Raw genomic sequence first — 15,036 nt, 5'->3', positions numbered from 1 at the left:
GAAATCCAACAGATATTGAATCAGGGGACCACTTGAGGGCAATGGAGCACATCAAAGCTGAAGGAGACCTTCAAGTCTGCGCAGGTTAACCCTTGACCTTTGTCTAAACAAATTACCAGTGTATTCCAGTAGTGTCAGGTTCCAATGATATGTGGAAGATAAGCTTGCACCCCCAAAAACTGTATGACATACTAAATTATATTTTGATATTTCTGTATACCGGTAGTCGACCTTACCTAAGGTTGCGAAGGGAGGGTATATCACATGTAAAATATATTGAATAAGATGATTATAAAATGACAAAACATTATCCTCAATATAAACCAACTTAGAGAATACCATTAGTGTTTCATATGAGGGATTCAGCATGAAATATGTAATTTTTTTTACAAACTATGTCAATATGTTTAATGTTTTGGCGTCAAACTGGGAAAGGGGGATACCTAGTCAGTTGTTTCAACTGAATGCCTTCAACTGAATTAAAGAGGTGTGGGGGGGCTGCCTTAATCGACATCCACCTTGACATCCACCTCTTCGGCGCCCGGGGAACTGCCTTGCTCAGGGGCAGAACGACAGATTTTTTCCTTGTTAGCTCGGGGATTTGATCCAGCAACCTTTTGGTGGTGGCAGTTGGGAAAAAAGGCAATAGTTGGAAGAGTTGGAGTTAATTGAAAATAATGCCATTGTTGATTTCTTTAATTAGGCTATTTTCTCTTGAACCATATGGTCTATTTCAGGGGTGTCAAACTTATTCCACGGAGGGCCGAGTGTCTGCAGGTTTTTGTTTTTTCCTTTCACTTAAGACCTAGACAAACAGGTGAAGGGAGTTCCTTACTAATTAGTCATCTTAATTCATTAATCGAGTACAAGGATGGAGTGAAATCCCACAGACACTTAGCCCTCTGTGGAATGAGTTTGACATGTGGTCTTTCTACTAGAAACTCATGGACACATTAAATGAATACTAAATATGAATACATTTAAAAAAAGTTAAGTGTAAATTACCAAAATTATGATAGATTGCCATAGACTTTCTGATAATTACTGAAGATTCTGGTAAATTACCGGTAGCTTTGCAACCTTAACCTTACCATTCATTTTGGATTTTTGGATCTGCGTATAGCTGGGTCTACAAAACATGGCCTAGGATGTGGACTGATTTTGACAAAAGGCCACTTTTGAGATCTGAAAACATCTGATAAACTTTGATTGGAGTTTAATATCCATTTTAAGGCTGTGTTGATTTTCTGTGGAATGTGACTCCTTTTCATCTGTTCCCAATTGATTTCATGTAACATTTAAAATAAAACGCTTTCCCTAAGGTCGATGAATGAAAGAGTCGAGGGCTTAGTGGCCAGATAGGATTTCATGTTCCCTGCCAGCTACAAACCCAGAGCTCTAAAACATAAATGAGGACCTCACCAAGTGTTGGGCTCTTGTTCAGCCTAAGTAGTATTGCTTTGAGCACGAGGTGCTATTAATAGTCTTGACACTTGAGACGTTTTGGCAAATCAACTGATTTTCTCTAGATGAAAAAAAACTTGACTCAAAGAGCCAATCTCAAAAACTCATATCAGTAACATCAACACATGGTTTCATTTGAAATAATGAGTTATACATGAGGCAGCAGTAGCCACTCGGAGTTGAATCCATTGAATCGGGCCACTCTGGACACCCTTGCGAGAGTTTCTGGCGTTTCCTCTTTGTGTTTGTACCCCCATGCCCAACTTGCTCGTGTTTCCTTCCTGTGCACACGCTCCGTCCCCAGGATCACACGGGACATATCTGGTTTCATCTCAGAACAGTGCTCATTGTTCCCTACAATGATATGTATCAATACGACAAAACAGTATGTCTGTTGTATTTCCTCATGACCTGGGATTATCTCCTGGTTATCAGGTGTATTTTATTAAGATGCTGGATGAGGCGGGCTGGCTGAGTCGGTCCGAGTGTTACCACGGGATAGGGGGACGGGGTGCCCAGTCGCTCACTGGCTGTTCTTTGGCCAATATAAAGAGAGGGACAGAGAGAGTGTGAGGAGTGTAAACGACGACAACGACTGACAGAAGATGGTGCTCCTGACTGCCAAAATCATGGCAGAGAACTGCGCTCTTTGTCACAGTCGGGGGGTCTGGTCACTACTCTTGTAACCACCTTCATCCCCCTGTGGAAGACCTTGAACTCGGACCTGAACTAAGCGGAGGACTAGTAGTCAGGCCTGTGGCACACCTGCATCTTCACAGAGGAGGTTGGGATATAGCCTTTGAATCCCTCATGGCCCTGCCTGTGGACTTGCTGGCCTCCATGGTGCTCATGCTGTTGTCAGGGCACTAGGGCCCTGACCATGGTGGTGACCTTCCCAGGCCTGAAGGGAGTGGAGCTGGGCTCTCTGGAAGCAGCAGGGTTTGAAGAGGGCCTCCTCATTGTCAGCGGTGTGCTGTCCTGGGTGTCGGGGCTCACCACCCTGGCCCGTCTCCCTGGTGACCTACATGACTGTGGTAGAGTTCTGGGACGAGAACCTGGCCGACGTGGTTTCATGCTCGGAGTTTGGAGAGGCCATGTTCTCTGGCTGGTTCTCAGGCCTCTTCCTGGTCATTGGAGGCTCCCTCTTCTTTGTGGCTGTGTACATGGCAGACCACAACCTGCAGCAGCGAGTGGCCAGCCTCCCAAACACCCCCCAGGAGAAGCCAAGGGGACAGTACTACTTAAAGACAGGTTTTATAGTCAAACCTTCGGTTGATCAAGTTATCTTTATTGTCCCAATTGGGAAATTTACAGTCGGGGTTCAACAAGAAAAAATAAAAATAAAAACAGTGACAACCATACAACCGATATAAACATAACATGAAACAATGAGATGGATAAAAAGGAGTAATAATTGTGCAAAAGTGCAGCAATAGAGAGACATTTCATGTGCAGATTCAGAAAGTTAATGGCCTGTGGGATAAAATAGTTATTGTATATGTTGCTATTGAATTTGGGAAGTCTGAAGGGAGAAGCGCAAAATGGTCAAGGTGGGGGTGACCAGGACAGTCTAGGATACTGTTAGTTCTCCTCACCATTCGCTTTCTGAACGCCACTGAGCTGTGCCTGTTGCATCCCAATGAAATTGCTGCCCACTTTAACCACCCCGTACAACTTATTTCTGTTGCAAACATTGATTGCCAAACCAGGCCACCTTTGAGAACATCAATACGGATTCAATAAAACAGTGTCATCATTGTCTTGCTGACGTTAAAAGAGTTAATCTCAGATGGTATGTGTTCTCCTCAAACGTCAACTTGTTGTCCAGCACTGTTCCCAGGTACTTGTAGATACTGACCAGCTCAATGTCATGTCCCATGACCACAGTGGGTGTGGGGTTCAGTGGCAGCCTTCTAAAGTCAATGGCCATATCTTTAGTTTGGAAGACATTCAGTTGGAGGAAGCAGTTTTCAAACCATGACGCGAAGTCATCTACCACAGGCCCATGTTCAGACTCTCCATCCTGTAGGAGACTGACGACGGCAGAGTCATCTACCACAGGCCCATGCTCAGACTCTCCATCCTGTAGGAGACTGACGATGACAGTCATCTACCACAGGCCCATGCTCAGACTCTCCATCCTGTAGGAGACTGATGACGACAGAGTCATCTACCACAGGCCCATGCTCAGAATCTCCATCCTGTAGTAGACTGACGATGACAGAGTCATCTACCACAGGCCCATGCTGCAGACTCTCCATCCTGTAGTAGACTGACGATGACAGAGTCATCTACCACAGGCCCATGCTGCAGACTCTCCATCCTGTAGTAGACTGACGATGACAGAGTCATCTACCACAAGCCCATGCTGCAGACTCTCCATCCTGTAGGAGACTGACGATGACAGAGTCATCTACCACAGGCCCATGCTTCAGACTCTCCATCCTGTAGTAGACTGATGACGACAGTCATCAGCAAACTTGATGATGTGCCTGTTTTCATATTCGCTACGACAGTCGTTAGTGTATAGTATGTATAGGAGAGGAAAGAAGACACAACCTTACCAAACGGTGGAGGAGCAGAGCTGCTTTGACATGACGCCATTTAATCACACTTGTTGGGACTGGTCGGTAAGGAAGTCCACTATCCAGCCCACAAGGCTCACATCCAGCTTGATGTGGGAGGAGCTTCTCTGCTAGTATGTGAAGCTGGATAGTATTGAAGGGAGACGAGAAGTCCATGAACAGAAGCCTCAAGTGGGGGTTTTCGGCCCTCCAGGTGCTTGTAGAGGAAGTTGAGTAGGGTTAGAGTGTGGTCCTCCATCCCTCGCTTGGCCCTGTAAGCAAACTGCAGGGGGTTCAGGGAATACTCAAGAGTTTAGGCACCTTCTGCAGCTTGAGTGAAAATGTGATGAAAAAATCTACTGAGTTGTTCTGCACATGACTTAAGTTCCTGTCCACCAATGTCTGGTCCTGGGCTCTTTTTTTAAACTTTGGTCTGTCTGAATAGGCTAGTGACACTGGATGCAAAATTCCATTTTGGGAGTAGCAATTGTCCTCATACGCATCTGAGTAATTCCTCCACTAACGTTCTGATTGTCAGATCTGAGATAAAACCATTTAGCTCATCAGCCAGTCCTTTGTGTTTAAACGGTATCATCTTGTTTCCCTAGTCTTGTAGCCCAACCACAGTTCTCATTCCATCCAGGCAGCCCTCAGATTGTTGCTACTCCAGATAGCTTTTATTGGTCCAAACCTTCACTTACCGCTTTTGCGCTTTCCCACTCTTCAGCACAGTCCTGTAAAGAGGCAGAAGTTGCACTGTGTTGTGGTCAGATGAGCTCTCACTTTTGCCCTTTCTCACTCTTCAGCCCAGTCCTGTAGAGAGGCAGAAGATGCACTGTGTTGTGGTCAGATGAGCTCTCGCTTTTGCCCTTTCTCACTCTTCAGCACAGTCCTGTAGAGAGGCAGAAGTTGCACTGTGTTGTGGTCAGATGAGCTCTCACTTTTGCCCTTTCTCACTCTTCAGCCCAGTCCTGTAGAGAGGCAGAAGATGCACTGTGTTGTGGTCAGATGAACTCTCGCTGTAGACTTGTAGGCCCCTCTGATGGAGCCATAACATAGGTTCAGGGTCTTGTTGAGGTGTGTTGGGAAGGTGACATATTAATCTGTGTTATTCTGAGTTTTCTTCATGTTACAGCGATTTAAAATGTCCTAAAAGAATATTGGGGGCATCAGGAGACAGAGGTTGCATTTTGTGTCACAGTATAAATAAGATTAGCAGCATTCTTCGCATTGGCATTACGGTGAATGTAAACGACCATTGTAAATATTTGGGGAAACTCTCTTGGGAGATAGAAAGGCGACAGCAGCTCAATATCAGGTAGACATAGTCTCGCAGGACAGTTACATTGTTGCACCATCGGTGATCTATGCACAAGCAGACTCTGCCCCCGTGATTTCCCAGTCGAACTGCTGTCCCCATCCAGTCGGAACAGACACCCGAATCATTTTATCTCCAAAGACGAGTCAGTCAGCCAAGACTCATTAAAAGCCATAAAACAGGTGCCTCTGCACTCCTGAAGATGATTGACCTTTGCCTGCAACTCGTCTGTTTTATTCCTCAAGGATTGCACATTCGCCAGGATAATATAAGGTAAGGGGATGCGTAGCCTGCTGCTGATGTTTAATCCGTAATCGAACGCCACCTCTCCTCCCCCGTTTGCGAACACGGCCATCCTTTCCACGGTTCAGAGCATTAAATCTATTCATCGATTGCCAACACTTTCATGTGTTTCAGAAGAGAGTCCACAGACTTGTTAAGGGGTTTATCCACCGAAGCCGGGCGATCCCATTGCAGCAGGAACTCCAGTGAGTAACGTTTTGTTTGTTTGGGAGTGGCAAGAGTTCACGAAGGCCAATGGAGAGATTCAGTAACGTTATAATCAACCAAACGAGTGAAAAAAGTATCTCCATTTTACGAATGATCTCAAACATTTAGAACATTTGCCACATCTAACTGGACAAAAACAGGCTCACTTGGGACTTTACAAACAACATAGTAACAGAAAGTGTAACACAAACACCTGCTATCTGGAGCCGCAGCTTTGAATGCCTAATTTGATTATTTGAATGAGAACGGTAAGAGAAGCTACAGTTGACTGTGTGAAGTTGACTTCAGACTGTGACTACCTGGGTCTATTTTGAGATATTAAAACTAGGGTTGCAAAGCTACTGGTAATTTACCAGTAATCAGTAATCTTCAGTACATTTGGTAATTCATAGAAAATATATGGCAATCTATCATAACCTTGGTAATTTATACTTGAATAGTAAAGAAATAGAATCATTTATATCTGTCTATATTGTCCATTAGCTTCTAGTAGATAGACCATATGGTTCAAGAGAGAATTGCCTAGTTAATGAAAAAAGCATCTAATGAACAATGGCAATATTTCAATTAACTCTGCCAACTAGTGACTTTTTTTCACAACTGCCACCAGTTTGACCACAGAACGAACATTTTTTTTAATTGTACCTTTATTTCACTAGGCAAGTCAGTTAAGAACAAATTCTTATTTTCAATGACGGCCTAGGAACTGGGTGGGTTAACTGCCTGTTCAGGGGCAGAACGACAGATTTGTACCTTGTCAGCTTGGGGATTTGAATTTGCAACCTTTCGGTTACCAACGCTCTAACCACTAAACTACCCTGCCGCCCCATTGACAACATATACATATAGACCATAGTTCATGATGATACACAATGGTATTCACTAAACTGAAGTTATTTAGGATAATGTTTACAGCATTGTCATTATATTTTCATTTTATTCAATATATTTGACATGATAAAGCCACATAGAGGGCCAGAGATTATTACAGACGCCTGTGATAATCTCAAGTACCCAAAAGGGCCACTAGATGTCTTGTGATAGATTACTTCAAATCCTTGGTAGTTTACTGGTACATTCTGAACGTTTCCAGGAATATACCCTCCCTTTGCAACCCTAATTAAAACACAATTTTGAAATGTTTGATAGCCACCTTTTGTATATTTCGATATTGTTTGACATGGATAAAGTCCTGTATTTCTGATGGAAAAGTGCAATGAAAGCTTTTGTCGGTAACCCTAACCCGTTTGCACTCATTTTATTAATTGCATGAGCCTCTGGTCATTGTAATTCATGTACCTGCTTGGTTTCTGCATGTCTGGTCTCTTGATATGGACAATTCCAGAGTAACGGGATTACGCTGAGAACTGTTCAAAATGTATTCCAAACTAAAACCATTGATTTCGAAGTTGAACATACCATATAACTTAACAAGTAAAAAAAAATGGATTGTACAATATTTGCCGATTTTTGTTATTTTCCAAATTCTTCAAGCTCTGTAAAATGTGTCATTGATAGACAAGCATTTTCAAGTCTTGACATAGAATTTCAAGCAGATTTAAGTCAAAACTGTAACTCGGCCACTCAGGAACATTCACTGTCTTCTTGGTAAGCCATTCCGGGGTAGATTTGGCCTTGTGTTTTTAGGTTATTGTCCTGCTGAAAGGTGAATTCATCTCCCAGTGTCTGGTGGAAAGCAGATTGAACCAGGTTTTCCTCTAGGATTTTTCCTGTGCTTAGCTCAATTCTGTTTATTTTTTATCCAGGAAAAACTCCCCAGTCCTTAACAATTTCAAGCATACCCATAACATGATGCAGACACCACTATACTTGAAAATATGAAGAGTGGTACTCAGTAATGACTGGATTTGCCCCAAACATAACACCTTTGTTTTCAGGACAAAAAGTGAATTGCTTTGCCACATTTTTTTGCAGTATTACTTTAGCGCCTTGTTGCAAACAGAATGCATGCTTTGGAATATTTGTTCTTCTGTACAGGCTTCCTTCTTTTCACTCTGTCAGTTAGGTCAATATTGTTGAGTAACTAAAAGGTTGTTGAACCATCCTCCGTTTTCTCCAATCACTGCCATTAAACTATGTAACTGTTTTGAAGCCACCATTGTCTACATGGTGGAATCCCTGAGCGATTTCCTTCCCCTCCGGCAACTGAGTTAGGAAGGACGGCTGTATACTTGCAGTGACTGGGTGTATTGATGCACCATCCAAAGTGTAACTTTTCATTCTTAATTAATTTGTAAACATTTCTAAAAACATAATTCCACATTGACATTATGTCGTATTGTTTGTTGACCAGTGACAAAACAAAAAAAGTCAAGGGGTGTGAATACATTTTCCAAAGGCACTATAACTTCCACCAGTTAGAGGTAGTTAGAGGTAGTTTCGTGAGCCAATGCTAACTAGCGTTAATGCAATAACTAGAAGTCTATGGGTATCTGCTAGCATGCTAGTAGATATCTATAGACGTCCAGTCATTGTGCTAACACTAGTTAGCATTGGGTCACGAAACTACCTCTAGTTTATATATTGTATCGTCCCTTAAGGGATACATTGGGATTTTGGCAATGAGGCCCTTTATCTACTTCCCCAGAGTCAAATTAACTCATGTATACCATTTTTATGTCTCAGTGTCTAGTATGAAATAAGTAATATATATATATATATATACACACAAAAAAAAGGAAATGATAAGATGGCTTTGAGAAGTGTTTTTCCTCAATTACCTCGACTAATCGATGCCCGGTTAGTAATTTTACTGCTGCTCTTTAATTCTTTTTTATTTATTATTATCTATTTTTTTTTACTTGTTTTTTTTGTTGGTTAAGGGCTTGTTAGTAAGCATTTCACTGTAAGGTAACCTGTTGTATTTGGCGCATGTGACAAATAAAATGTGATACAATTTGAAATGCTATCTTATTTTTTAGGGTCCCTGATCAATATTACGTAACATAAGGGGGAGCTATTTATTTTCTAATGCAAACTCTGCAGTTATTTCTTTAGTGTAATATATTGACGATCCCTAACGATCTCCGGATAGTTGTGGCAAAGTTAGGCTAACTTCAGCTACCTTAGCCACTGCTACCTAAACATCTATGGGAGTGGTGGGGTCATGTGGTAGCTGTTAATTTATTTGGTTGCCATACCACCTTTAAGTAACATCAAGCAAAATGATTGAGTTGATTTGGCCATGCCGCATGCCTTTACTACTCCCATTGATTTTTAGCTAGTGGTGGCTAAAGTTAGCTGAAGTTTCTACGGGCTGTTTAAAGAAAACCGAACCATGGATTACAGTTAGTCTGGGCCCAAAGACTACTTTCAGCGTGAGGGACCGTCTAACAAAAAGTGGAACTTCCCCTTTAAGTATGGCAATTGCTGAGATTCATTGCGACAGGGAAGATAAATGAATTGTAAGCCTCAATAGATACTTCCAAAGTTTTTTTAGTACACTTGGCCACATGAGGCAGCCTGAGTTCTTAATGCACATTTTGGCTCAGAAACAAGGAGCTAGACCAAAAAAAAGTTTGTTTGAGGAAAGACTACGTAGTCTACTGTAAATGTAAAAGGGAGAAAGTTCAAGCAATCATTTATCACCAAGTAAAGTAAAATGAGTCACTCTCTGTGTCAAAGTCAGTTAAATCAGATTTTTTTGTATTTACACAGCCTAGTATTGCCCAGAGAGTGGCAGGGGTTAAGCCTACACTTAAAGCTGCTGACATTAACATTTGGAGATCGTAGCTCGTAAATGAGTCACCCATTTGCTAGCCTGTAGTACTTTAATCTGGGTTTTTGGAGTGTGTGGCTGGCTGTCCCTGGGCAAGTGTGCAGATAGGAGTACTACCAGAAATAAATGAAACTGAGTGATGTACCAGTAATGGCATGTTGTGACCCTCCTCCTGCCGTCGGGTCGAGAGATGATCGGTCATCTTGCTTACCTTATAGTAACAATAACACTTGACAGACACACGTGCATGCACACACACACACATTCACACACCCAGTGTTGTTGTTCGTTCTCTATGTGACCAGCAGAGGGTATTTTTTTGCAGAGCAACAATACACAAGAGAGCCCAAGTGATTGCTTGTTTGCAGTGGCTGAGCATTACAGGCAAATCAAAACATTTCATTTGCAACGTTATGGTTCAGGTGTCACCTCTGGGTCCAGGTATTTTAATAGTCTTTGTTTTTAATGACCTGTATAATATTTTAAATACTTTTTGTTTACTTTCTAGCATTCAAAATAATAGAAAGCTATCTTTTATTTCCCCAAAACCTGTCAATACAACTCACTGGGACAAGCCAATTTGCTTGCCCGTAGTACTTTAATTAAAGACCTGCAGTATAAAGGACTTGCATTATGTTTTAGCATTAATTAACAGTTCCATATAAACAAAATCATGTATGATGTGTAACTATTTGTCAATTTAAGTGTTGTTCATGTTGCAAAGAGGCTCAAATGCCTACGCAATTCAAGAATAACCCAGCTGTGTGTTGTTGGTGCAGTATTTCCATAAAATCAATCACTTTACATGAATTATGATATGAGGCCTTTGCCGTTGTCATAAATTACAGAGGGGATCTGACAATCCACCTGGATAATAATACATCATTGTAAATGAACAATTCAATCAGAGAAACCAGCACAGCTGGATAACAAGGACTGCTTCAGTGTTCCCTTTTCCCACTCTATCCAGCAAGCAGGGGAAAACTATACTTTTCTGGTTGCAAACTGGTTTTCTGTTGATAAATACATAAGATTACAACCAAGCAAATATGTATTTTTCCCCTAACGTCTTGGAAATATTTCATATTTCGGTTATTAACTGGTCAGATTTACAACCAGTAAGAAATGTCTTCTGGTCGCTTCCTGAACTGAAATATAAACGCAACATGCAACATTTTAAAAGTTTTTACTGAGTTACAGTTCATATAAGGAAATCAGTCAATTGAAATAAATAAAATGGGGCCCTAATCTGTGGCTTTAACATGACTGGGAATACAGATATGCATCTGTTGGTCACAAAGACCTTTTTTTTTTATTTTTTAAGTACGTGTGTGACCACCATTTGCCTCATGCTGCGTGACACATCTCCTTCACATAGAGTTGAGCAGGCTGTTGATTGTGTCCCACGCCTCTCCAATGGCTGTGCGAAATTGCTGGATGTTGGCAGGAACTGGAACATGCTATCGTACACATCGATCCAGAGCATCCCAAACATGCTCAATGGGTGAGATGTCTGGTGAGTATGCAGGTCATGGAAGAAATGGTACATTTTAAGCTTTAAGGAATTGTGAACAGATCCTTGTGACATGGGGCCGTGCATAATCATGCTGAAACATGAGGTGATGGCGGCGGGTGACTGGCGCGACAATGTGGCTCAGGATCTCGTCACGGTATCTAATGTGCATTCAAATTTCTTTTGATAAAATGCAATTGGGTTCGTTGTCCGTAGCTTATCCCTGCCCATACATAACCCCACCGCCACCATGGGGCACTCTGTTCATAATGTTGACGTCAGTAAACCACTTGCTCATATTACGCACGGTGCCTGCTCTCTGCCCGGTACAGTTGAAAGCGGGATTCATCCTTGAAGACCACACTTCTCCAGCATGCCAGTGTTCAGTGGGCAAATGCTCACTTTTGATGAAGTCGGTTACGACGCCGAACTGCAGTCAAGTCAAGACTCTGGTGAGCTTGACGAGCATGCAGATGAGCTTCCCTGAAACCGTTTCTGACAATTTGTGCAGAACTTCTTCGGCTGTGCAAACCCACAATTTCAACAACTGTCCAGGAGGCTCATCTGAGAACACCCCGCAGGTTAAAAAGCCGGATGTGGAGGTCCTGGGCTGGCGTGGTTACACATGGTCTGCGGTTGTGAGGCCGGTTGGAAGTATTGCCAAATCGTCAAAAATGACGTTGGAGGCGGCTTATGGTAGAGAAAGTAACATTTAAATTATCCGGCAACAGCTCTGGTGGACATTCCTGCAGTCAACATGCAATTGCACGCTCCCTGAACTTGAGACATTAGTGGCATTGCGTTGTGTGACAAAACTGCACGTTTTATAGTGGCCTTTTATTGTCCCCAACACAAGGTGCACTTGTGTAATGATGATCATGCTGTTTAATCAGCTTCTTGATATGCCACACCTGGCAGGTGGATGTATTATCTTGGCAAAGTAGAAATGCTCACTAACAGGGATGTAAGCAAATTAGTTGACATTTTTGAGAAATAAGCTTCTTGTGCGTATGAAACATTTCTGGGAAATGTTATTTCAGCTCATGAAACATGGGACCAACACGTTACATGTTGCAGTCAGATAGGTATTTACAAGTGGGCAGAACATTTCCACACAGACGGGCATGTAAAGTGGCAAGAAAAAGTATGTGAACCCTTTGGAATTACCTGGATTTCTGCATAAATTGGTTGGTTTTCAAATTGGTTTTCAAATTTCATCTGATCTTCATCTAAGTCAAAACAGTGTGTTTCAACTAATAACACACAAATTATTGTATTTTTCTTGTCTATATTGAATACATAATTTAAACATTCTCAGTGTAGGTTGGAAAAAGTACAGTTGAAGTCGGAAGTTTACATACACCATAGCCAAATACATTTCAACTCAGTTTTTCACAATTCCTGACATTTAATCCTAGTTAACATTCCCTGTCTTAGGTCAATTAATTTAAGAATGTAAAATGTCCGAATAATAGTAGTGATTTTATTTCAGCTTTTCTTTCATCACATTCCCAGTGGGTCAGAAATTTACGTACACTCAATTAGTATTTGGTAGCATTGCCTTTAAATTGTTTAACTTGGGTCAAACATTTCGAGTAGCCACCCACATTAAGTTGTGTGAATTTTGGCCCATTCCTCTTGACAGAGCTGGTGTAGCTGAGTCAGATTTGTAGGCCTCCTTGTTCGCACACACTTTTTCAGTTCTGCCCACAAATGTTCTATGGGATTGAGGTCAGGGCTTTGATGGCCACTCCAATACCCTGACTTTGTTGTCCTTAAGCCATTTTGTCACAACTTTGGAAGTATGCTTGGGGTCATTGTGCATTTGGAAGACCCATTTGCGACCAAGCTTTAACTTCCTGACTGATGTCTTGAGATGTTGCTTCAATATATCCACATTATTGTCCTGCCTCATGATGCCATCTGTTTTGTGAAGTGCACCAGTCCCTCCTGCAGCAAAGCACCCCCACAACATGATACTGCCACCCCCATACTTCACGGTTGGGATGGTGTTATTCGGCTTACAAGCCTCCCCCTTTTTCCTCCAATCATAATGACGGTCAGTATGGCCAAACAGTTCTATTTTTGTTTCATCAGACCAGAGGACATTTCTCCAAAAAGTACGATCTATGTCCCCATGTGCAGTTGCAAACCGTAGTCTGTTTTTTTTTATGGCGGTTTTGGAGCAGTGGCTTCTTCCTTGCTGAGCGGCCTTTCAGGTTGTGTCGGTATAGGATTAGTTTTACTGTGGATATAGTTACTTTTGTACCTGTTTCCTCCAGCATCTTCACAAGGTCCTTTGCTGTTGTTCTGGGCTGATTTGCACTTTTCGCACCAAAGTACGTTCATCTCTAGGAGACAGAACGCGTCTCCTTCCTGAGCGGTATGACGGCTGCGTGGTCCCATGGTGTTTATACTTGCGTACTATTGTTTGTACAGTTGAACATGGTACCTTTATGTGTTTGGAAATTGCTCCCAAGGATGAACCAGACTTGTGGAGGTCTCCATTATTTTTCTGAGGTCTTGGCTGATTTCTTTTGATTTCCCCTTGATGTCAAGCAAAGGAGCACTGAGTTGGAAGGTTAGGCCTTAATACATCCACAGGTACACCTCCAATTGACTCAAATTATGTAAATTAGCTTGTCATGGCTTTAGAAGCTTCTGATATCATTTTCTGGAATTTTATAAGCTGTTTAAAGGCATAGTCAACTTGGTGTATGTAAACTTCTGACCCACTGGAATTGTGATACAGTGAATTATAAGTTAAATAATCTGTCTGTAAACAATTGTGTGAAAAATTACTTGTGTCATGCACAAAGTAGATGTCCTAACCGACTTGCCAAAACTATAGTTTGTTAACAAGAAATGTGTGGAGTGGTTTTAAAACGAGTTTTAATGACTCCAACCTAAGTGTATGCAAATTCTGACTTCAACTGTATGTGAACCCCTAGGCTAATGACTTCTCCAAAAGCTAATTGGAGTCAGGAGTCAGCTAACCTGGAATCCAATCAACGAGATGAGATTGGATATGTTGGTTAGAGCTGCCATGCCCTTAAGCTGGAAAGGGTTACAAAAGTATCTCTAAAAGTCTTGATGTTCATCAGTCCACAGTAAGACAAATTGTCTATAAATGAAGAAAGTTCGGCACTGTTGCTACTCTCCTTAGGAGTGGCCGTCCTGCAAAGATGACTGCAAGAGCACAGCGCAGAATGCTCAATGACGTTAAGAAGAATCCTAGAGTATCAGCTAAAGACTTACAGAAATCTCTGGAACATGCTAACATCTCTGACGAGTCTACGATATGTAAAACACAAAATAAGAATGGTGTTCATGGGAGGACATCACGGAAGAAGCCACTGCTGTCCCAAAAAAAAACATTGCTGCACTTCTGAAGTTTGCAAAAGTGCACCTGGATGTTCCACAGCGCTACTGGCAAAATATGATGACAGATGAAACCAAAGTTGAGTTGTTTGGACAACACAACACTGTGTGTGGAGAAAAAAAGGCACAGCACACCAACATTAACCTCATCCTAACTGTAAAGTATGGTGGAGGCAGCATCATGGTTTGGGGCTGCCTCTTGGCCTGGACAGCTTGCTATCATCAACGGAAAAATGAATTCCCATGTTTATCAAGACATTTTGCAGGAAAATGTTAGGCAATCTGTCCACCAATTGAAGCTTAACAGAAGTTGGGTGATGCAACAGGACAACGACCCAAAACGCAGAAGTAAATCAATAATAGAATGGCTTCAACAGAAGAAAATACGCCTTCTGGAGTACCCCAGTCAGAGTCCTGACCTCAACCCGATTGAGATGCATGACCTCGAGCAGTTCACACCAGACATCCCAAGAATATTACAGTTTAAACAGTTTTGTAAAGAGGAATGGTCCAAAATTTCTCCTGACCGTTGTGCAGGTCTGATCCG

The 15,036-nt window shown here is 42.0% G+C and overlaps 2 protein-coding genes across 6 annotated transcripts in view; both read left to right on the top strand.

Annotated features, from left to right (window-relative positions):
- Nucleotides 1-1,945: 1,945 nt before the first annotated feature.
- Nucleotides 1,946-5,442, top strand: cldn26 (claudin 26). The gene is given in 6 exon segments (XM_090190247.1): nt 1,946-2,096; nt 2,098-2,124; nt 2,126-2,255; nt 2,258-2,324; nt 2,326-2,466; nt 2,468-5,442. Coding segments are annotated over 6 exon segments (762 nt in total). The 5' UTR covers nt 1,946-2,069; the 3' UTR covers nt 2,838-5,442.
- aifm3 (AIF family member 3) overlaps nt 5,429-15,036 on the top strand; it is a 47,208-nt gene continuing 37,600 nt past the window's right edge. For 2 of the 5 annotated variants that reach the window (XM_090190242.1, XM_090190240.1), the window contains exons 1-2: nt 5,429-5,619; nt 5,764-5,834. The gene's annotated coding sequence lies outside the window, so the exon portion shown is untranslated. Of the gene's footprint in view, nt 5,835-15,036 lie in introns of all 5 variants that reach the window. The other 3 variants (XR_016484504.1, XM_090190241.1, XM_090190243.1) reach the window with 2 other exon arrangements.

This window comes from Oncorhynchus mykiss, chromosome 11 (assembly GCF_057628025.1).
Source record: "Oncorhynchus mykiss isolate SJ-2025 chromosome 11, ASM5762802v1, whole genome shotgun sequence".
Taxonomy (NCBI): domain Eukaryota; kingdom Metazoa; phylum Chordata; class Actinopteri; order Salmoniformes; family Salmonidae; genus Oncorhynchus; species Oncorhynchus mykiss.
The sequence above is the reverse complement of the archived record's forward strand: the minus strand, read 5'-3'. Positions and strand labels throughout refer to the sequence as shown.